Here is a 24,492-nt window from a genome sequence, read left to right as displayed (position 1 = left end):
TGAAAGAAGAAACTACAACACAGTCCTCTCAAGATGCTTCAAGTTCAAGTGTGAGAATTCATGTTTTAGGAGTAAAGTCAGAGTTTAGTGGGGAAAATAGGATGAAAATTCAGGCTTGAATCTGTTTTTTCATATGTTAGAGACAATCCACCCGGGTAAATCAGTGCAAGGGCTTTTAGAAAAAGAATTATATAATTATTACAATCTACCGATATGTCACACCGCTGCAGGTTTGCTCCAGTTGTTTGGGAAACATTTACTATAATCAACACTCTGAGGGGTTTCTCATCAGTGCAGCTGCTTTTATTTACCCTTAAACTCCATCTTAGAATTACTGGGAATTAATCAGACGCCTCCTCTTATTTAAAACAAGACATTAGAGGGGATGAGCTGGCAAATGCAAATTGATAGACGAGAGAGGAGCGGCAAGTCAGCAGAAACTACACACACACACACACACACTTACGTCCTCTTTTCCTCCCTCAGCCAATGAGCTGACAGTAGGGAAGGTCTACGCTGCTTTCATGATCTTCGACTACTACAAGCAGAACCGAGCGAGGAGACTTCAGCAGCAACAGCAACAGAGCACATCAGGCTCCCAGGTACACGCACACACACACACACACACACACAAGTGCGCAATGATGCAGCCGTGGAAATGTGTATGCATGTGCAGAGACAGCGATGCACTGTAGCCTGCATGCAATGATTTTGCACTAAAAACAGGTGATTTATTAAAGAAGCACTTTAAGCACTCTTCTGTCTACTGTGGCTACTTTACAGAAGTTTTGACCGAAAGAAACGTAAAGAGTGTTCAAATCTGTAGATATATATACTGCTACCTATAGTGTCGGAGGAGTAAATGTATATGTTCTCCTTAAAGAGGAGTTTGGATTTTGCTCTGCCTTATAAGTGCTTTATGGGTTGGATTTGGATGATAGAAATGACACAATATCCAAGACAAGATCATCTTCCTGTATCTTTTGCACCGGTGAGCTGCATGCTCATAATTTGCACGTTGGTGATCTAGGAGCGGTGCTTAAAAGAACTCTGAGGTTGTTTACCTGCTAAAATGGGTCAAAGAAGTTGATTCCCTGAATTTGGCTGAACCCCGCCCTGAAACGATGCTGCATGTTCACACAAACACGTATGACTTACAAGCATGACTGCCAGAGAAGAATATCCTGCCCCAGGTCTGCACGCTGCTGTCTGACCTGGGTGCACAATATTCTGCCTGCTGCCTCTGAACATCTTCAGCATGGTGCCATCCATCTCTCCTCCACAGTGCAAGCTCGGGGCTTTGTTTAAGCCATTGCTGCCTCTAACTCACATGCAGGAGAAAGACTTGCCTATGATGTTAAACAGCGTGGAGCCTCCCAGCATGCTTCAGGCTCAGGCCCGATCACAAGCCAAGTTCCAGCCTCAGACCAGGCCGAGCTCCAACTCCCTCACCAATGGAGGCACCATGTAAGTCCAGCACCTCAAGAGCTCGAGCATCAGCCCAGAAACAGGAATTCATGATATAAAACACCTGATGCTATGTTTGCTCTGTCATCATAACTTTTGTGTTCAGCTTTCATGGGAATTATGATTGATCTGTTTTTAACTTTATCAGCCGATACCTATTGGTTGCCCATCCATTGGAGCATCTGCTGTCTAAAGCCTTTGCTTCGAATGGCCCGAAATGTTATCTGTCGACATTTGACTTCAATTAGACAAAAAGGCTTTTGCATTTAAATAATAATTTTTTTTGTATAATTAAATCAGCGAATCTTTTATTTTAATGAGATAGAAAAATCACTTGAAGCTTGATACGTAAGGCTGACATTACACTGTCAATGTCTGTCATTAGCATGAATAAGGTGTCATGAAGGCTCTCACTAAGTGTTGTTTGCCAAATTATGACACCTTTGGAGCTATGTTGGTATTTTTAGGGTTAGGTGGAGGGATCTAGTATGGTTAAGGTTAGGGTAGGTTACCGTTAGGGTAACGGACAACATTTAATGACAGCCTTCATGACACCTTATTCATGCTAATGACAGGTCTCATGTCATAATAATGACAGCTTAATCTCAGCCTTATGTATAAAACTTCAAGTAAAGTGTTACAGAAAAATCTTTTTTTATATTTTTTAACATCATTTTTTTGTATTTAATATTTTTAATGCAGAATTTTAGTTGTGTTTATAATAGTAAATACAAAATATTTAAAAGGTAAAATTTTAGATGTTTTTTAAATTTCTTGTTTACAACAATTGGGATGAAAAGTCAGAAGTGACTCTTGTCCCACAGTTTCATATCTCTGATTCAGTAAATTGATGCATAACACTGAACAACATGTACACACCCTGTTAATTCACCTTAATAAATCAAACATCAGCTCAGGTTTTATGTGGCGCTCCACAATTCTTGTGAGTTTCTGCAAAAAACCTTCTGTGAACCTTGCGGTGCTGAGACTTGCTGTCATACACACTCACAGGCCCAATCCTGACACCGGCATCAAACCCTCGTCCTCGTGGGTGACGGAAAAACCAAAGGACGACAAACCCCGAGCGAAAAGCAAGAAGAGCGTTTCTAGAGGTCCGTCAGAGGACTCACCGGACGCCGGCATGGTTCAGGTACAGGGTGACACATGTATTACTATGTGAGGGTTTGAATTTTCTCAATGTGCCGACGATACTCTGCTCTATTCATCAGAAAAGCAGGTGCATGTGTTAGTGTTTCTGTAGTTTCTCACACACACAAACAGCTGATGGTTTTGCCAAAATCCCCCTAAACCTCTTATTTCAGACACATACAAACCAAACCTGGCAACACAACCTCTACAGCAGTTTGCATTGTTATGTCACTGGCTTATACTGACAGTTTAATTTCGTCTGTAAAAAAAACAACTAATACTTTACTACAGTATTGCGGGACCTGTATGATGTTACTGTGTCGTGCACCTGAGAAATATGACTGCATCTCACATCGTGATGCTGTTTGTGTTCAGGAGTCGGTAGAGATGAGGAAGATGGAGACCAGCATCAGCAGTACCATCCCAGTTTCCAGCTCAGGCCTGGAAAGCCAAGGCCGAGCAGCGTCCATGCCTCGGCTCAGCGCGGAGATGCAGGTAACCAAAGGATCTCAGTTCTTGCCTTATTTAAGTTATCAGAATTGTTATAGTTTTAGTCTGCCTGCAGTAGCAAAATTTTAAAATATTCATAGACTAAATGTGTAGAATATTTAGATAATGAAAATAATGTCAAAATGTTTTGTTTAATTGGTATTAGTGTGACTGATTAGTTAATTTGCTATCATGTCCTGCCTCTTCACTTACAACTTTGCACCTACCTAAAATTAGCCACAAATTGTTGAAATTAGTTAAAGGGAGAAAGTTGTAATATTTTCATTTCAATATACTTCTTTCAACTTTTTTCCACTTTGATTACTAACTTTTATTGACTTATTTCAACTTTTTAAAACTTCTCTCAAGTTCTATAATCTTTACATTTAAAAAAAATGTATTTATTTTCTTTCGACTTCCAACTTTTTTCTACTTTTTGCACCTATATATTTATTTATTTTTAAATTTATTTTGGCTTCATTTTAAAAATGTATTTTAACTCCCACTTTTTGCTTTTCTTTTAAATTTTGATTTTTTTGTAACTTTTCTTTTGGATTCTTTCATGCAGTGTTCAGGAGAACATTTCATTGTGGAGCATTCACATTTACAATTCCTCTGGAATTACATTTGTAGTCTTCTAATTATAATTTCTTTTTTGATGAAAATATAACACATTTTAGTCACATTGTTCTTGTCTTTGGTTGCATTTAGTCTTGAAGTGTAGTCAATGAAACTCAAAATTAGTCACTGATTGGACAACAGTGCAGGTTCTGATTCATTTTGGTCTTTAAAAGCAATTTGTTAATGTTTTGGCAGATTAATTTGCGTAGTTTTTTAGTTCAGGTTTTAATTCATTTGAAGAAGTTATTATAAAGTCCACAATGTCCTTATCTTATGAGACAGTGTGAGATTGAAGCACAGAGGAATCAGTGTTTGTGCAGAAAGAGCTGAAACACTCTGAGAAACACGAGAAGCACCTCATTTCCTGAGTAAAGCGTACGCAGATCGATCAGTGCCTTTTAAGTGCATTGCCTCACAGCAGAGATCTCAGGAGTAATCTGATTACAAGTCACTCCAAATGGATGAGAATGGTAATCTGGTTACTGTGTAATGAGAGGGAGGGTGTGAGTCGTATCTTTCTCATCTATTGAAAAACTGGGCTTTTTTTTCTTTGTAGATCAGAGGCTTTCACAAATAGTGCTTTTTCCTTAGACACCAATGCTTGCGCTGTTTGTCGTTCTGCCCAATTCAAACCAAACTGGACCAAGTACTTTAGTGCAGCACTCTTTATTTACCTCTGGGTGAAACATGTCTCAATAATCTTCTTTCTGCATCTCATCTCTTTGTGTTTGACAGTGGAGCAACTCACGTCACTCTGCAGGGATCCATCAGGATGTAAGTGCAGTCCCACAGCTCTACCAACAGGTGGCAGGGCTTATTTACGACAGTTATTGACGTGTGTCATGGTGCATTAGTATGCCGTGTGAGTCTGTCCAGTCAGAGATGTAATATTATACTTATTACTGCGGTGTTTTCTTTGATATAGTGCCTTCTGCTTGCATAAATGCCGCCCCTTCAGACTAATTTGCGCGTTAACATTAAGCCACTGAACGGCTGAATTTAAGTCAGTTTACTCTTAGTCTTTGAAAGCATTATTTGTTTTTGATTAAAAGTAAGGATTTCAGTAACAGTTTTAGTCGTCCTGCCTTTGTTTGCCTGTAGTCTACTCATTTGAAGACACGTATGATGGAGCAGGACAACATCTCTCCAGGAACAGGAATAAATAGTGAAACAATTGTAGATTGTTGGAAGTGTGGGTTAGGTTAGTTGGTGGATTGATGTGCCTTCCTTTTCTTCCTCCCTGAGTCTGTCGCTGACGGCATGAAACGCTCAGCCTCTACTGTAGCTCCACAGCGACCCCAGGAGGTCAACCTGAGGGACTACACCCTGGAGAAACCCAGCCAGGACAAACCGCACCATCACCACCACCATCATCGATGCCACCACCGACGGGACCGAGACAGAGACCGGGAGAAGAGGCAGAGGTCTCTGGATTCGCCACCTTCAGCCTCGGCTGGTAATACATGCACACCCACACGCACACACGCACACACGCACACAACCTCAAATCGTGACGGTTTATTCATCCATTCAGTCATCTTGGCGACCCACTGCTCTTTAGCTCTTCTTCTGGGGCTCCACTTACACCCTTTGCACCGACATTTTTGTCCAATTTAATCCATTTTTATCTTGCATTTTTGAGAAATCGTTGTATATCTCTCCAACCATCAAGTATATTTGTTACGTATTCCCACTCCTAGAGGTTATTTAAAGACTTTATTGGCTGTGTGGAAACATTTATCAATGTTAATGCATTAATGATGTGAAGCAGTGGCTGGCTCAGAATTTCCTTAATATAAATGAGGATAAAATGATCCAAAGCCACAGTGCCATAAAGTTTTTACTAGTCTGATAAAAAATCCAATCCACACATAAATACTATGACAGATAAGTGACTCAAGTAATGTTTTAAATTAAGAGACCGAGTGTGAGCTGGTTGTGTGCAGACTGCAGTCATTAGGTAATATGGACACTAGTTTCACCAATACATCAGTGAAGCCCTGACTTTTTCATCGTTTTTCAGCGTAAAATTACCCACAGTGCAATGATGTGATATTTTGTTAAAATACCTCACAAAGTCTTGATCAAACCAATTCTATATGTTGTAAATAAGTTTTAAGGTTTAAGGAGGCTTTTTTTCCAAAAAAAAGTAACCAATCTCGCAACTTTTTCGGGCCTACAATTACTCCTCCCTGTCCCTCCTGTTCAGCTTATCGTGAGGGTGTTTCACCTCAGGCTTCAAATTCCACCTTTAGTCTGCCCTTCCCTCCTTAGGTGCAGCAGGAGAGCCGGCAACCTCCGTCCCAGCTGCCGCCAAAGAGCGAGCTCACGACCGCGGACGCTCCCACGAGAGGAAGCACCACCACTCGTCGGCCGACAAGCAGCGCTACTACTCTTGCGACCGCTACTGCAGCCGGGAACACTGCCACGCCAAGTCCTCCGCCGACAGCGAGAGCCAGGAAACCAGCAACAAGCAGGTGGGCAAGGAAAGCCTGGAGAACAGGTTCAGTTTTTTAGTACTACAGAGGTCGGGGATATTTGTTAATGCTAGTTTTTTTTAACAAAACTGAGTGAAAAGTTAAAAAAGGTTGCCAGGAATTCTATCAGACCTCGAACACAACACTCTATGTAGTAGCTCAATGAGTACTGATATATCCTACTCAAGTAGAAGTACTGTTAGTTGATTGAAATTGTACTCGAATACAAGTATAAGTAAGTCATACATAAAATACTCAAGTACAAGTAAAACGTAGCCATGTTAAATAGTACTCAAATGAAAAGTTACAGGTTACTTTCACCCCCTCGTTTATCTTTGGTAATAAATCTTGCCACGGTTCCCTTGCATACAGTAAACATCTCATGTATAAACTTAAAAAGGAAGAGACCAAACCTGCACAATTTGAACTGAATTTATTTTCCACTTTATAAAATTAAAGGTTTGTCAAAATGTAAAATTATTTTTAAATAAAATAACACCAATTCAATTTAAAAAAAAAAAAAAAAAAAAATCAGGCTTTAAGTATAGCTACATTTAAAACATTGCCATGCCAAATGTGCCATGTGTGTAACAACATAATAGGTAGAAACCACAACCTGAACCATAGAAATGGCACGACTAAGAACATATGGATTATGTTCAATGTGCCATGAAACAGAAAAAAAAAATAATCACAAAAAATAATAATTTATGGTTGGGTGTAGAAATGTAACTAATTACTTTACTTTTTTTTAAAACACACTTAAGTGCAAGCAAAATTACTGATTTAGAAATATATGTTAAAAACAGTACAAGTACCCGTATAAGCAATAAGTAATCCATTACTTTCACCTCTGGTAAAGGTAAAGTGAAAACACTCCTTTTTAAACTCTTCAATTTAGAATTAACATCAGGTTTGCATTAAAGATGTTTATTTTATGTATTTCTATCGATTTTTATGGATTTAATATTTAAAATAACACATTTTTATGACGGGAACTTGAGAACAAAATAATGTTTCCCTGGTTTTGTAGCAGACTGTACTGCTGTCCTTTCCTCTATCTACTGCTGGTTCAGCCTCTCATGGCCTTTCGCTTCTTTTCCCTTCTTCTCTCCTCATCACCTGCCATTCTCTTTGTCTGTCAGTGCATCCTCTCTCTCTCTCTCTCTCTCTCTCTCCATGTGTCCATGTTTTGTCCTCTTCCATTGTGCATCACTGTCTCCTGTTCTCTCCTATCTGTCACGACCTGTGCTCCTCATCGTTTCACAATGCTTGTCCGCTTTTCATCTAGGGCAGTGGTTGGGTTAAAGGCAGCTCCAGCTGTAGCACGCCGAGTCGCGGGCGTCGGCAGCTGCCCCGGACCCCCCTCACCCCTCGTCCTGGGGTGGCCTACAAGACCGCCAACTCGTCCCCCGTGCACTTTCTGTCCAGCCAATCTTCTCTGAGCCCCGGCAGGCTGAGCCGAGGGCTGTCGGAGCACAACGGCCTCCGTCACAGCCCCTGCCCTGTCACCCGGATCAGCTCCGAGCCTTTTCTGGGCGAGGGGCCGGGCAGCTTCTGGGACCAGCTGGACTTTTTCCAAGTGGGACGCTCGTCTTGGAGCACATCGCCTCGCGTGGTGTGCACCCTGCTTCCCGCCCAGCAGCAGGACCCGGGAGTGCCCAATGGGTACCACCTCAGCGTCGGGGGCAGCACCAGCCCACCCAGGTATTACCAGGAGGCCGAGGAGGACGAATGGTGCTAGCATGGCTTCAAACCAACCTTTCTAATGCATTTTTGAGGAAACTGATGAGTTTTATCATCTTCTTTGAAAAGGCTTCAGTTTACATGTCACCGTGTGCGTGCGTGCGTGTGTTTGAATGTAGACGAGAAGTGTCCTCCCCTTCAGAAGCATGTAGCAGATACGTGATGTCTCACAGCTTTGATCTGCTGGGACTTCAGCGTTTGGTAAAAATCCTTCACGTTGACCCTCAAACAGCACTTTAGACAAGGTCTAGAACTCTGAATTTTTCCCACCAGGGTTATGTACGTGCAACCCTTTTTAATCAATTTCAATATATATCATGATACCTTCCTGCTCATTTTATAAAAGCTTTTTCAAATAAGGTACGAGCTTTTCTCCCTCGCCAAAAAATACGCTTTGTTCCAACTTTAAGGCTTAAACTCCTGCCATGTAAATACAAGTGTTAAACTGATTTCCATAAACACAGGACACTTAGTCAGAAAGTTTACTTAAATATACCTTGTAATACAGTGATTCTCAGCTAGCATCAACTTCATATAATGAGGCGTACAAATGAGCCAATCCTGAGGGAAAACCTCAACTTCAAAGTCAATAAATGAAAACATGGGGAGGATTTTAGCTGAAAAAAATACAGAATATACAGCAGGGACCTAGAAAATAAGGATCATCACATTATTATAACAGTCAACACGAATTTTAGTGAATTTATGATGAAAAAAGAAAAAGTGCAGTTTTTTATCTCCAAATTCCCAAAAAAAAATTAATCAATAAGTAGAATTTAAAAACAATATAAAGAATAGATGAAGTATTCTCTCACACATGTAAGTGAAACTTACATTTTAACATTATAATGGCTTTAAAGTACAATATCTTAGCTTTAGGAAACTGTCAAATTTTTTGGAATGACAGAGATACTGTAATTTAAAGAGTGTTTAGATTTAGGATACGGGTTATTTTGTGTTTGTATATAGGATGATTCTGTGAGATTGTTTACTACCCAAATTTTGACCTTTTTAAGGAATAGTTTATTAGTGTAATAACCCATTTGAGAATAAATCAAGCTGTATTTGGACCCTGGATGGAAAGAACTTGTGCTCCACACACTGTGTATAGTTAAAGAGAGCATGCTGACACCTATTAACTGCATACAGCTAATTTGAAATGATACAGTAATTACAGAACTCTCTCCTGGTCAGTTCTGGTCAGACTGCCCTAACCAGGCCAGATACCATCGTACACTGATAGCAGTCAGCAAGAGGAGGCTCCGCTATGTTATGACTACCGCTATCATCAACATACATAACACTAGCTGGGTTTCCATTACTCTTAGAAATGCTCAAAATCTATATAGCGCAATAAAAACTGGTAATGGAAACACCTGAATTTTTACACCTGAATGTTTATTCTTTCATGAGGAGGAATTTCAGACGTTTCGACATTGAAATGTGTCGCAAGAGCGCTATTGGAAAACATTCTTGGAGAGAATTCTGAGCGTCCATCGTCCTGTGGTAATGTCTGGTGGGATGAAATTTCACGGGAGTTGGGAGGCTCCTGCCCAAAACAACCTTCAATGGAAACACGTTCAAAGCGCAATTATACATTGTCGACATTTAGAAATCTTGCTTTTATTTTGCGAAAGTCTGTAATGGAAACCCAGCCACTGCACTGATTTATTTGATGTTACAGTGTTACATGTTCAATTATCTGCCATTACATTTTGACCATGGATGTTAGCTGTGTCCTGGCTGGGATTTATCAATCAGTCAGTGAACATTTAGTTCTCACGAGTGACGTCCTATAGACACAAGAAGTGCAGAGATGGAGAAAAGTGTTACTGGAGCTCCCGTGAGGTTTGTCTGCTTGCAGTGTGAGCTCAAAGTGCTTCTGAGGGTCGACGTGTGGGATGCAGCGCTGAAGGAACGGCTTAGCGAGCGTTGCGTCGCACACACAGCGGCGACTCTCACACACACTACCATTCATGACGACGCCTCACTCTGAGCGACTTTCCATCGGTGTCAGCCGATCGATGAGTGCGCCTCGCAGATCGGATAAAAACAAAGTCCTTGCTCTTCATTGTTTGCATTTTTCAATAAAACAAAGGGAAAATACAAAGAAAAAAAAAATCATATATCTCTATGGTTTCAGGTCTAACATTTCTTACAGACTTCTTTGCGATGTTTAAAGACAAAGTGCCTCCTTTTAGATAAACTGTAGTAGAAGAAGAAGAAGAAGAAGAAAAAATGCAACGTCAACTGTTTTCTAATGCATCCCTCACATGAGTCAAAGCTGAACTCATTCTGTATGTAGCTGTGCAGGAAACACGTTGTACAGAAAGCCTTATATGAGCAGAGGGTGGAGGCTCCACCTTCCATGTTTTTGATACATCTAAACTCTGTGTGTACGTGTGTGTGTTGGAGGATATATATATATATATATATATACCCATCCTTTACATTACTGCCAGTAACACAAAGTGCATGATGGGCAAACAGAGCCATGTGTGTTTGTGCGGCATGTGAACACGTTACTGGTCACTTTTGTGCATCCAACTATTTATTTGATTGATTTTACGACCCACTGGAAGCCCCGGGGGTGATTTATTTCTTATCTTATTGAGGATAACAGCAAAAAAAAAAAGAGAGATGTCAAGAAGACTTTGTTGGTGATCTGCATGTGTTTTTTTGTTTTTTTTTTCAGCACAGGTTAGCATCAGCGAACAGAAATAACTCATCATTATGACATTAGCTGTGTCCTAGTCCTCCCAGATTTAAAACGCATCTTATAAACTCCTGAAGTTTAAAGTAAAAAATGCAATTTTACAATATTATACCTCAGTTTTTTTCACACGTGCATTCCAACTGACAGAGCACAGATTTTTACTTCATTTATTTAACAGACTCTCATTTATAACAATTGATTTATTATCAGATTCTCTTTTAATTTTGTTTAGTCAAGCTTGTTTAGTGGTAATCCATTTTTATATTATTTCAGTGATAAAGATGTTTTGCACAATTTCGAAAAAGCAGGCTATAAATAACTGGGACACAGTTAATACTCCATAAAACTTCTTGACAAGAAGGGAAGTGTGGGAACAGGTGGATTGAAGTGTCACGCGTTGACTTTTTAACTCCAGTGTGAAAACCACTGATGGAGTCAGCAAACCCAGGGCTGTGCTGAAAAACGGACTTTTGATGGAGCTGCTGGTTCGTATTTACTTGCTGCCTCGCTGATCTCTGCTTCCAATTTCAGGAGAAACATCTGCAGTAGTTTGTGTTTCAGAGCTGAGCAGCTGCTGATTTACATTCACGTGCACATTTTGTTTTTTATATGCAACTTGAAAATGGAGCGTCTCTCCCTATGGAAACCTTAAACTAGTGTCAATGCTGTTGCGACCCAGTGTCGCACTGAAATCAGTGACCAAAGGGGGGTGACTTTTCACCTTGACCGTACGAGTTAAAAAACTTTAATCTTATCTTATTAATATAATACACCGCCCGAATCAGAATAACCAAGTTAAAGATCTACATAAAAGTAAGAACACAAAGTAGAGGAGACAATGTTCTGTTGAAACGCTCCAACGCTGATACTTTACAATGTTTTCATAAATGCTTTTCTTCTTCTTGGCTGAGCATTGTTGTCCCCCATGGTCACTGAATATAATGGAGGCAGATTTCAGTGCAACACCTGTTTGTTTGTAAGGGACCGACTCAGAGGAGGTCTCAGTGAGAGGTTCTCTGAAGGATGATGACCTCAGCCTTATTTGGACCTCACTGACGCACAGACATTTACACACACACACACACACACACAATGCAGGTTGTAGGGCTATGCAAAACAGTGAATCCATCTCCTATGGCGTTACATTTGTGCCACAATCCTGTGTGAGCAAAATCAGATTCTGCCTGAACAAAGACAACGTAAAGAGCACAACTTGTTTTTGATCGTGCAGAATTTCTTTTTTTCTGCACTCAAAATTAGGATTCGCACACAACTTTTTATTGCTCGTGCAAAAATTAGGATTTGCGCACAGCTTTTTTTTGCTCGTACAAAATTTGGCTTTGTGCACAACTTTTTGTTGCTCGTGCAAAATTTGAGGGGAGAATTTGTTCCTGTTAACGCAGAATTAGTTTTCTTTCATATCGAATTAGATTTCACTTGTGCAAAATGTGTTTTTGCTCATAGAAAATTTGTCTTTGTTCTCACAGAATTAGATTTTTCAAAGCCTTTTTTATTGAACATAAAATGTTCCTCACTCGCACAGAAATTGCGTTTTGCTCTTTCAAAAAATGTTTTAGCTGGTGCAGAATTTTTTTTTGCTGGTGCAGAATAGTGGCAACTAATCTAACACCTTAGTTTCTCAATCCATTCTGTAGCTTTACATGCTGGTCTTCAGATTCAGGCTTCAGCATGTTTGTGACCAAATGCTTTATTTAGTTTGTTTAATTTTTGTTTGCACAAAAAAACATGCAAACAAAAAAAAACTGCATAAAGGCACAAAGTGTAAAGGAGAAGCAGGTAGAATACTTAAGGTTATAATATAATATATAAGGTTATTGCATGCGTAACATTTAGCCACAACGTCAAACAGAACACTGATACCTTTTTATTATTTGTGTTCTGCTGCTGATACGGGTTTAGACTGAAGACTTTATTGCCCACAAACGAAAAAATAAAGTAAAAGACAAAATATCTGATCGGACGAGAGTCGTGTTAAAGGGAGAGCACGCATGTGCACGTCTGGATCAGCGGCACATCAGATGTGGCTTTTTGTGTTTGCATGTTGTGACGACGTACGTGCATGTAGAGATCTTAGTACTTTTAGATACCGTGTGCTCTTTGGTTGTTGGTTTTTAATATTTGATATACGCCGCGGTTTGTGGAGGAGCGCAGTTTCTATTAAAAACCAGTATTGAACTTTGTCCACGGCTTCAGTCCGAGCAGCCAAGTGGGAACCTTCCTTTACCTTCGGGGGTTTGTTTGTTTGCCTGATTTCATGTTTCTTGGCCAGACTTTCAATTCTGAAGTTGTTTCTATACATTAAACATTTTGTATGAAGCAAAGTACCTTGAAATAAAAAAGAGTGAAATGAAAAAGCCTGGATTTTTTTTCCTCTGTGTGTCTAAGGATTAGCTCTGATCGAAAGGTGGACAAAATACGTTCTATGATGGAAGCTTATCCATTTCAAATTGATCAATACTTTCAAGCAAGTTTGTCAAATTTAAGGCCCGCGGGCGACACCTAGCCCGCTGGAGCATCCAATTTGGCCCATGGCACAATATTTGCATTTTCTGAAGAAAATGCAAGTGAGGATGCATAGCTGAAACACACTCCTAAATGGAAAAAAAAAGAACCAGACGTTATCCACCAATCAGGAGCAAGCATTTCCGTCTGCTGATACCTCCCAGTGGAATAATTTAAAAAGCTTAAACATAGCAGACTTAAATGCATAGGTTTGACCATTTTCCTAATTTTACCCAATTCTTGAGGACAAATGCTTGCTACTGCCAAGTAAACCAGTACCAAAATACAGAGTCAAGTAGTGAACAGCAGATGGCTACAAAACACCATTAAATGCACTGAATCCAGAATCCATAGTAGGTCTGGATGTTAGTTGCAGAGGCCATCTTGGATGTGGTTAGAGAGGTCAACATGGGTGGAGTGGGGTTGGATGGAGATCACGTGGTGCCAACAGTAATCCAAAATGATGCCAGCTGAGCTTGGCTGGACTGTAAGTCACTCCTTTTTTCCCCCTTTTAAAATTGAGAGACCGACTTATTGTCCAGAGCGACATATCCATTCATTTTTCAGCCGGCAGCACCATCGAGTAAAAATGTGCATTATCAGCAAAAGTCATAAGAGGCTTTGTAACATCCTGATCGATTGCTGCTATGAAAAACATTGACTTTATTGTATTTATTCTGCTGCTCTGACTCTTCATAAAATACTCAAGTGCAAGTAAAAAGTAACTGAATTAAATAGCACTCAAAGTAAAAGTTAGTTGCTTTCACCCCCCATGTTTATTTTTGCTAATAAATATTGCCATGGTTCCTTTGCATACAGTAAACATCTCATGTAAAAATTTAAAAAGGAAGCGACAAAATCTTGCGCAATTGTAACTATTTTCCACAAAAGGCATCTGATTAAGATAAAAGGTTTGACAAAATGTAAATTTTTTTATGAATAAAATAACACCAATAAATTCAATTCAATTAAATGCATGTGATTGTTGTCTGGTCATTTAATTTTTTGTAGTTTCATAATATCTGTTGATCATTTTTAAACACAAAAAATTATAATTTACTCAGTAACAGTTGGGTGTATAAATGTAACAAATTACTTTACTTGTTTTAAAACGTACTGAAGTACAAGTAAAATTACTGATTTAGAAATATACTATAAAAAAAAAGTACAAGTACCCATTAAAGCAATTAAATAACAGTAATGTGTGTACTTGTAATCCGTTTCTTTCAGCTCTGCCTAAAACTATCACATAGCTTTGAACTTGAATGAAAATATATGAACTTGTATGTATTAATTAAATGAAAATCTAAAAAAATTGTTTCATTTAATCACCAGTGACTTATTTGAAACTTGCTGTAAGAATTAACACTGGTTTGACCAACTTCCTTCAGTTTATTGTGAAGGTCTGTACCGGAAGCTGCCGGTTCAAGCATTTTTAACATTTCAGAGTGAATAAATGTCCAGAGCAGCATCCCTTACACACGGTGTGTGGGCTCTCCTCTGCCTGAGCTGGTTGTAAGGCTCGGCTTTACCTTATAGACAAACTTCATAAATTAAAAACTTAAATTTTCCCACAGATTTAAAATTTTAAAGTCCTGGGAAATCAACGAGACGATGTTCCCATGTGTTAAATTGCAGTTTTTGTTTTTTTTTGCTGATTTAATTGGACGTGGAGTCGCCATGACGCCTGGACGTGGACACACCTGGCCTTTCCCGCCCACAGGTACGTCATAATATTCTGATATAACCTTTAAGCTAACTATAGTGTTTAATATAAATACATAATTACTGTTAACAGCACAGTGTCTCACAAAAGGGTTTTGTTACTGTGGTGGAAATAATTATAATACAGACTCTGCTGATTAAATATAAATTAAGCTGGAAGAAATCATGTTTAATTTAAATTTGTCTAAAAAATAAATAAATCGGGGACAAAAACAAAACAAAAACGCGTTAAAATGTGTTCTAACAACTTCTGACTCAGACGTATGTAGTAGCAGACTTACCCACTAGGAGGTGCTGTTGTCGAACCAGTTTAAAGGTTGGGAAATTAATGCTGCGGTTAGTTAATAATGGATAAGTTTAATACAGTCTAAATAACGCACTGTTGCAGTTTAACAATTATTGAAAATTACTTGTTTTATTAAAAGCGCTCAAAAGTGAGAAATACATCGGAAATATCTCACCTCACTTTGTCTTATTTCACATTATATTATCTTATATTTAACTTATTTTATCTCATCTCATTTTATTGTAAGTTATCCTTATCATATCTCACCTTATCTTATCCGATTCCTTATCTAAACTTTAACTATCTCACTTTACATTATCTATCTCATCCCACTTTATATTGTCCTTGTTATCTCACTTTATTTTCCAATCATCAGATATGAGTTGTTTTAGCTCCAAATTGCTTCTTTTCCACACGTTTGTGGTGGATTTAACTTTCTAAAATAAGCTGAGCTTGTCGTCATCCATCCAGGATCAGATATGTTTTAGTAAAGTGTATATGTCTGAGATCATGGACAGAAAACAATAGACACAGAGTAAAGGTAGAGTTGGGCCTTTCAGACTTGTTTTCTTGTAAATGAGTCTTCTATACCCAGAATCAGGAAGGTTGTTATTTGTCAAGTACAATTTAGAACATTACAAGTAATTTGACTTTTTAGTTTTCCAAAGAACAAAAAACAAATCAAGGATACGGGTTATGTACATCACTGTTCTCTGTGTGGTGTAGACATGGTGGAATGTGGTTGTGGGATCATGACGGAGCTCTCATCACATGATCAAAGGCCGCTGGGCTGCGTGAGACCAAAGTGTGTTCAGTGACAGACGGACAGACGCACTGAGTGATGGAGCTTTCAGCTCACAGGTGAAGGACAGGCCCGTGCTCTGTGCACGCATTACATAACCTCAGATAACATTTCACTGATTCACAAAACCTGAATCTAGGAACACTAAGTTAGATGAGTTTCATACGTTTCCTGTAGAACATCTTTGGTTTACATCAACAGCTCTGCATAGGTTCAGTTTTAAAGTCAGACGTTACCCCAGGATATGGATTCATCTTTAGAGGATAGGTCTGCAGCTGAATAATAATACTATGCTACATATTTGTGTCAGAATAGGGCTGGGCAATATGGACCATTTTTTTTCTAAAAATGGTGATATATGATATAAATTCTAAATCTATATTTTTAACTCAAAGTCTGTGGATCTCCCTTTCTCTCATTTCTGAATCCAAGTACCCCCTTTGTCCGACTAGAACATTTTGCTTAGAAAACTGTTTAAAAACAACTATAGAGCATAATGATGGAATGAATGAGTGATAGCACACTTTTTTAAAGTGTAAATAAGTGGGGGAAAAAACAGTATTTAGAGCAGTGGTTCCCAACCTTTTTTGGATCATCACCCCATTTTGATATTAAGAATTTCTGGCGACCTCAGACATTTTTTTCCCGAGAATTAGTTTTTGATCATGTTTGAGCTCAGATTTTTTTTTACTGCATTTTAGTTGAACTAGATTTTTATTTCACAAAGAGAAAGTATAGAAATACAGTTTAAGATTGTGTGGTTTTAATTAAAAAAAATACATAAATAAATAACCATTGAAATCTTTCAGAAATTTCTGGCGATCCCATTTAAACTCCAGTCAAGTTGACTCCACATGGGGTCCCGACCCCAAGTTTGAAAAACACTGATTTAGTGGCTCCTGACTCGATTTATTTCTATAGTTTTTATCATTTCCGGTCATCTCACACCTGGGGTGGGACCAAGACTGACATGTTATTTGTTCGTTTTCAACTCTCTCTCTCTCTCAAGTACTCCCTGTAGTGTCATGGTATTACCCATTTGAGAAACACTGCTCTAAGGGACAGCACGTGTGAGTGAGTTCTGTCGTGTGACGCACTCAGAAATCCATCTGTGCTTTTCATGCTGTTCTGAGAAGTAGCGAAAGCAGCAAATCCTAAAATGAGTGGATTAATACAAAATAAGCCAATAAAAAAAAAAAAACATGTGATATACAATATTGTAATTTTCTATATCTCCAAAATAGAAAACTCAATATATCTTGAATCTCAATATATTGCCCAGGCCTATGTCTGAAATGTATTTGGCATAATCTAAGTTCACTTTTAGCTTCAAACACACATAATATCCCTTTAAATGTGGGCATTTGTTGCGGTACTGATTGAAAAAGGAAAAAACAAAAGAAAAGCCCCAACGCTGGTTGAAACACAGCATACAGGGTGACGGCACACTATAGGGGATCAAAATCAGTGTCTTAGTTATCATGCAGTTCCTTGGGTGTTATGACGTTATTCCTAGGAAAACCAGGAACTTTGCGGCGGACCAATTCTGACGTTGCTCTTACCAGGAAGGTAAAATGGGACTTTGAAAACACTGGTGAGTGCATCATATTCTGCATGGTACTATCAGCCATCTTACTATGGACACATGACTTCCAGAATGATTGGGTTCCATTCCTCATAAAACCAGTTGTAGTCACACAAATGGTGCATTTCCTGTAAATAAGAGATGACCCACTGGATTTAAGCTAACTACTCAAACTAACCAGGATTCCTTTAGTAGCAGTGAGCAAATCTGATGTGGAATGTGAGAAATGTGGCATTTATCTACCTCTTGGCTAATTTGCCTCTAATATGATTTAATTATTCACAAACTAAATGTCTTAAAACTAAAAATACTTAATAGGGAAAAAATAAGTTTAATCTAGTAATGTGTAAATGTCATTTCCACCTCATTTTGTTTTAATAAAAATAAATAAATAAAGAATAAGTAAATAAAATATTGCTATATCCATTTCAGGAAGTGAATTCTATGATTTCCTTTTGTTATGATTACAGAAAATAGTAGGCCCTGCCCACAGGATTGTATTTTTGACTCACCATTTCTTAATAACAAATTAAATTCAAAAAAGTTACAAAGACAAAATGGTGTAAGATGTATCTCGTTATTTAATTCTGTCGCATAACGAGCTGTGGAAGGAAATTACCATAGTTTCAGGAATACGTTAAGTCGCTACATTTTCATTTAAAATTTAGGAAGCGACTCGAGCGTTGTGACGTATCTGTGATTATTTTCATTGTGCAGCACCATCTAGTGAGTAGAAATGTGAACTGCATTTCTCTGTGAAAGCAGTGGCTCATCACTGAGCTCTGAGTCGAAAGGAAAGCATTAAAAGCTGTTTACATGATCCTGCAGCTCTCCTTTAAACAATCTATAGTTGTGCTTCAGCAGCAGTTAATCATCATCAGCCATGAAGCTGCAGGTGTTTCTCCACGGCTCTTTGACTCTTTGTCTTCATCTTCTTCTCCTCCTCCTCCTCCTCATCTGTGGGTGTCGGCTTTCACCGTCATTCCTCCTGTAATGACTGCTTCATCTCTGCACTGACATGCAGCATAAGTTTAAGGGTTATTCCACTTCCCTGGGGATAAGCTGCTCCTCAGGCCTCATTGTACCATTTTTTTGGCTCATACATGAAAGACTCAGCGGTGAAATGATTGTATTCTTCCTCCATAAATACTTTAAATACCTCACCAGATGACATACTGGCTCTTTGTATTTGGTCTTTGTGATTCTAAAACGGTTGCTGTTATTCCAAATGAAACATACAACCTTAAAAACACCAACAATTGCACATTTGATTTAATCGTATGTAGGATATGAATGTTGGTCAAAGACATTAATAAACCTTTGGTTCGTATCACAGAGCCTGGCAAAGGCTCAGCAGTTTAACTGGAAAACTTGTCCATATATTTTATACATTTATTTTAAACGCTTAATGCCTCCTCCAGCACTAAAGATCTAGAGCAGTGTTTCTCAAATGGGGGTACGTGATGATGGCACTACAGGGGGTACTTGAGAGAGTGTAAAATTTACCAATGAAAGCATTAATTTATATATATATATATATATATGTTTTTTTAATGTTTATTTTTAGTTAAAATAATAATTATGTTGGAAATTATCTTGATTCGAACATTAACTGAAAATACAAGCTTCAGACACACATTTTTATCATACCCAAAATATGATTCAAGGCAGAGAAGCAGAACACTACTAAATTGAAATAATAACAATGTCAACATAAGGACTGTAAAGCCACTGATTACAATGTAAATCAATATTTTAAAATAAAGTTCTTTAAATTTTAAACACACACAAAATCAATGAACTAGTGCACTTCTCGCCGCCCCTCAAGTGTAAACAAGTGTAAACGACTAAGATACGAACACTGGAACGTTAATATTAGAGTGAGCATGAGGCAGTATTAACGGAAAAAGTTTGTCAAAGGTTTATACCATGAAAAACTCCTGCTTTTGTTTCCCCAACAGAACGAGTGGATGTGCTGCAGCGTTTATCTCAGACTGCAGTGAACAACAGTGACGTGTCCCTGACATCTGACACAGGAGGATGTCTCACTCTCCAACTTTCCCATCAAACCAGTCCAACCATGGCTGCACTGGAGCTGTTTGGACAGAGGTGAAGTGGATTATCCTCCTCTCTCACACAGCAATGCTTTGAATCATGGGGATTTCATAGTGTGTGTGCACTTCATCACTCATTGTTTGTGGTCTGTGCACATCTTTTTATCCCCCGCCACAGCTTTTCTTAAATACGGTGTGTGGCTTCAGAGTTTCAATACCATGATGGAGTTCGAAAATGAGAAGCGTGCAATATTTTTTTTCTGAGTTATTGGCCTTTTTCCATTTTTTTGCTCTGTTCAAGACATCTTCAAAGGGAACAACTTTTCTTAGAAACTGTTTAAGATAGTTAGTAATTTTATATTCTGATGTGATAATATTTTCTTATGTATACATCCAAGTTTTTTGATTTAGGACATTTAGGAAAAGGTTGTGAGTTACAATGACAACCAATATGGCGGGGGATGTTGATGACTGTCTTCTTGTTTTCTCTGCAGCTTCTCTGAGGAGTTCAGCCTCCTGGTGGAGATCCAAAGCTCTCAGATGGAGGAGAGCAGTGTGGTGACTCTGTTGAACTCCCAACAACACATCAACTTGCAGCTTCGCCTCAGCCCACATTCCCTCACTTTTATCTCTACCCAACACAGAGAATATGGGTGCGTACTGCCCACAATCTGCCACATTGATCTAAAGTATAAACATCGATCTTTGCCATTTAGCTTTAATTTTTTTATTAAAACGCCAAACTTTAGTTGGTGAGAATGTTTTTCATGTAAATGCCTTAAACAGTCAGGCAATACAATTCTCAAAGTGTATCTGTGTTGTCTTTTTATTCTTTAATGTGAAAATAACCCACAGATTATTGTCTGATATCAATCGCTGGCCTCTAAATTGAATCAAACTTAAGTTGCATCATGACAGGCTTTGTGACATCGGCAAATATCGAATCGTTGTTCTGGTAGTCGATATTGTATCGGAATGAAACAGGTCATTTAATGTAATAATTGTTCTACTATTGGTTACGCTTGTTACTGATTGGCTAGTGAATATTTTATCTTTTGGCTAGTTTCCTGTTGCTTGGCTGATTATAAACAAATCTTTCTCCTCAGTGCTTTCAGCATGTTGTTTTCTTCCATCACCTGATATATTTACGTATGTATCCAGCTTAGTTCCCCCTATTGGGTGTTTCTCAGTCCTTGGGCTCATCCATGTCACTGAAATGAGTTAAAAATGCAGATGAACTTAGAAACATTCTTTTTTTTTTTTTAGTGTTCACCCTGGTGTTCTATCCTTGTTACAGGTTTCCTGCGGCGTCTCTTTTTGACGGTCAGTGGCACAGCTTATCTCTGGGAGTGTCCCCGCTCTGGTTGGAGGTGTTTGTGGACTGTTCTCTGGTGGGGAAGGTGAACTGGGCCTATCCCTGGCAGCAGATTACAGCAGACGGCCTGCTCGTGATCGGAGGTAGCCTGGAGCACCACGAGTCCCCTTTTGACGTAAGGACATGTGCACAGGAACGCCCGTCTGTTTGTCTGTTGGTTTTTTCCATGATCACTAGGTTTATTCATACTCTGGTTATTTTGTTTGTAAATCAACCAGAATCAGAAGTACAAAAATTGTGCACTGAAGTAAAAGAGCAGACACTTGCGTTTATATGTACTGACTCACCTTCTTCTGAACTAAAAAGTTAAAATGGAGTCTGTCCTTATACTGTAAATTGTCCATCAATGTACATACTGTACATTGATGGACATTTAATACAAGAAGATAACAGTGTCTGTTGGACGAAATATGTGGAAAAGAAGGAGGAGCCTTGTCTGCATTAAAAAGAGAAACAAATCAGGTTTTAATTTAAAATTGTGAGACTTGAAACTATCACAGGTGAGACTTTAATATTAACTTTAACTGTTAATATTTGTAAAAAAGCGACCTAGATTCCGGTGCGACCTATATCCCAGAGAATTCTGTATGTCTTTTTCTTTTAGGAGTTAAGTCCGTATTATAAAGCTTAAGGTTAAACACCTCATATTCTGTTTATTTGACATTATCTTCATCCTGGCTTCCTCAGGGGGCTGTGAGACGTCTGGAGTTTGTGATGGGAGATGCAGATGTTGCCCGTGATCACTGTGCGGTCCGTCGACCTGCCTGTAACCAGCTGACCTCCGACACACTCAGGGTAAGAGAGTCACAACTGACTGATAACTGTGTGAAAACTATGCTGGAGGGCAGCTTTGAAGTTGGAGGTTTGAGTCCTGGTGGTGATGTGCTGGTTTTTATTTATTGTGCAGTTTGCACCTTTATCTGGGTCTCTAGCCAAGTTGTGTGTGGAGTGAAAGAATAATGCAAATCAATGTAAAGCGCTTCGAGTGTCTATGAAAAAGCGCTATATAAAATCCAATTTATCATTATTAAATATTGAAAACTCTTAAAATGGTTTGTCTTTTCTTGTCCTTTGCTACAGACGTAAAAAGAATAGCTCTATTCCTGTCAAAATAAAATTACTAAATGCACAAACTAGAAACAAGTTATCCGTTAAGTCACATGTAACATTCAGCTGTTTAACTAGAAAGATGAAAAATATGCCCGCCACATGTTTCAGGGTTTTTTGACGACTGCTGTTCCACATTTTATAACAAATTTATAACCAAATTTAGTTTCTATATTTTTCACAGTATAAAGATAACATGCAAACTCTCCCAAAAAATGTCTTTAACCTATTCCAGGAATAAATCTGTAAAGATGAGAACTGCAATAGATGATGTTTCTAAAACTGAAAAAACATCTTCTCCACATTTTACACAGTACTTTCTGTGCAGCGGCTGTTTCATATTTCTTTCTACTGGTGTCATTTTTAAGCATCTTTCCAGGTGAAGGATTATTGAACTTAAATATTTGCGCTCCACATATTGTAGATGGTAGATGTGCTGTCTTCCTCTGAGATTGTGAAGGAACTCCCTACCAGTGACCAGTTCAACATGTTTTAGTTAGCTTAGCATGTAGCGACGCTGGCTTAGCAGGGTCAAAGGGTAAAGAGTTGGGGCTTCTTCATTAGGTCGACTTACTGGTTAAAATGGTGTTATTGGGTTGATGAAAGAAATATGCCATTATCGGTCGATAAGCTATTTATTATGCATCTTTAGTTTTTCTCTTTTTCTTGGTCACATCATCAGCTCATGTAAGCCGGGCGGTAAGGTCAATATCACAGACATAAAATGAACTTGTTTTGGACTTCCTTGGTGGGGACGGACAGAACACAGTGCTCTGTGCAGAGAACGCTGAGCGATGTGCTGACTCAGGGAAACACTCGCTCAGGGGGATCATGGTTTGGCCCTGTGGTCTGTGTCTTGAAGCTACATCGTCACTGCTGCCATTCAACCTCTGAGGACAGTCGGTGCAGTTTTCAGGGTGGTCCGAGCCTAAATCTTGGTGGTTTGGAAAAATGTGGGTTAAAATTGTCCAGACTGACTTCTTCATGTTTTTGGTTTGGTTTCGTATAAACATTTGCTGCCAAATCCCACCTTGACTCGACTGTAAACTAGTGCCTTCATAACTAAGATTGGGTAACATTTATATAAATGCTTTTTTTTTTTCCTTTTTACCTATTCTGTTTTATTCTACATTCAGTGTTTCTCTCGTACAGTTTATTAACTGTAATAAACTGTATTTATTGTCGATTTAAAGGGGACATATCATGGTTTTAAATCCTTCCTTTTTACATATAAATCATACAGTTGTGGTCTATATAAAGCGGAACTGCAATGCTTGGGTCTGAATTCCTCATTATTATAGCTCCACAGGCCCCTTTTCTGATGTGCTTCTGAGAGCAACTCGTTTTGGTGCGGTCTCTTTAAATGCAAAAGAGACACTCCATACCCCGCCCCCTCTTCAGGTGACACTCGGTTCAACTCCACCCTGCTCGGCCATTTTTGTAGTTTGATAGAAGAGATACGGCTATGTAGCGACGCATAAACTTTTTATTCAGAGGTTATTTACAAAATGTCAACAAGGAAGACTTGTCCAACCAGCTTTACATGTTCGAGCCAGAGTCGGACATTGCTAACAAAACAATGACAGAGACGTCTTATCACACTTTTTAGCGTTATTTACAGCTTACCGAAGTGCTCTGTTCGTCGTCTCCAAAGATAGAAGGAATTGAACCCTCAATCAGACAAAGTCTTTGGCAAATCCTTCTTTATACTGGCGGAGGTTGCAGAAGCAGTCACCCTTGAAGTGCTTCGCGCACACAAAAATGACCTTACCCACAGATGTGGGTACATTTCCGTGAAAAATAAAACTCAACCAGGTACTTCGGAAGGGTTCTGATGCTGGGAGACGGTGTAATGAAGCGTGTGGGTTTCTACATCCAGCAACTGAACATTTTGACTTATCCTCTCGTAGCTTGGACTACAAAATAAAAGCGAGAAATAAAAATGGCGGCTTGCTCGAAGCGTTGGACCTGGAGTTGATGTACTAATTTGGCAGTTCCGCTGCAAATACTGTGATGTAATAGTTCAAAAAACGTAATAGAGAATAGAAAAATTGAAACGGATTGAAAAATATGAGCAAAACAGAATATAAAGATATCTACGGAGCACCTGAAGAGACTTATTTGATTTTTTTCTGTACTTCTAAGCACTCTAAATATACAACAAAATGCATTTAAGGGCTAAAAAAGTGAATTTAGCATGATATGTCCCCTTTAATAAGGTGTGAATGTGTGCAGCTTGATAAATTGCCATATTGTCTTAGCTTAACTAGGCTTTTTGTGTCCTATTTTAATTAGAGGTGTGAACTGATAAAAACATGTAACTAATTAATTGCAAATCTCACCATTAATAACCACAATTAGCTACATCCT

The 24,492-nt window shown here is 38.8% G+C and overlaps 2 protein-coding genes across 2 annotated transcripts in view; both read left to right on the top strand.

Annotated features, from left to right (window-relative positions):
* Window positions 1-12,387, top strand: part of cacna1ba (calcium channel, voltage-dependent, N type, alpha 1B subunit, a) — a 126,207-nt gene extending 113,820 nt beyond the window's left edge. The window contains 8 exon segments of the mRNA XM_028458069.1: window positions 487-602; window positions 1,286-1,467; window positions 2,479-2,617; window positions 2,992-3,111; window positions 4,462-4,500; window positions 4,972-5,182; window positions 6,001-6,203; window positions 7,495-12,387. Of these exon segments, the coding sequence (XP_028313870.1) occupies window positions 487-602; window positions 1,286-1,467; window positions 2,479-2,617; window positions 2,992-3,111; window positions 4,462-4,500; window positions 4,972-5,182; window positions 6,001-6,203; window positions 7,495-7,947 (1,463 nt within the window). The 3' untranslated portion in view covers window positions 7,948-12,387.
* A 2,300-nt stretch (window positions 12,388-14,687) lies between these two features.
* The window catches only part of LOC114469478 (collagen alpha-1(I) chain), a 57,827-nt gene continuing 48,022 nt past the window's right edge, over window positions 14,688-24,492 (top strand). Inside the window, exons 1-5 of the mRNA XM_028457022.1 lie at window positions 14,688-14,911; window positions 19,548-19,695; window positions 20,135-20,293; window positions 20,938-21,130; window positions 21,703-21,810. Of these exons, the coding sequence (XP_028312823.1) occupies window positions 14,803-14,911; window positions 19,548-19,695; window positions 20,135-20,293; window positions 20,938-21,130; window positions 21,703-21,810 (717 nt within the window). The 5' untranslated portion in view covers window positions 14,688-14,802. The remainder of the gene's footprint in view (window positions 14,912-19,547; window positions 19,696-20,134; window positions 20,294-20,937; window positions 21,131-21,702; window positions 21,811-24,492) is intronic.

This window comes from Gouania willdenowi, chromosome 9 (genome assembly GCF_900634775.1).
Source record: "Gouania willdenowi chromosome 9, fGouWil2.1, whole genome shotgun sequence".
Taxonomy (NCBI): Eukaryota; Metazoa; Chordata; class Actinopteri; order Blenniiformes; family Gobiesocidae; genus Gouania; species Gouania willdenowi.
This window is presented reverse-complemented; position numbering and strand designations above follow the sequence as displayed.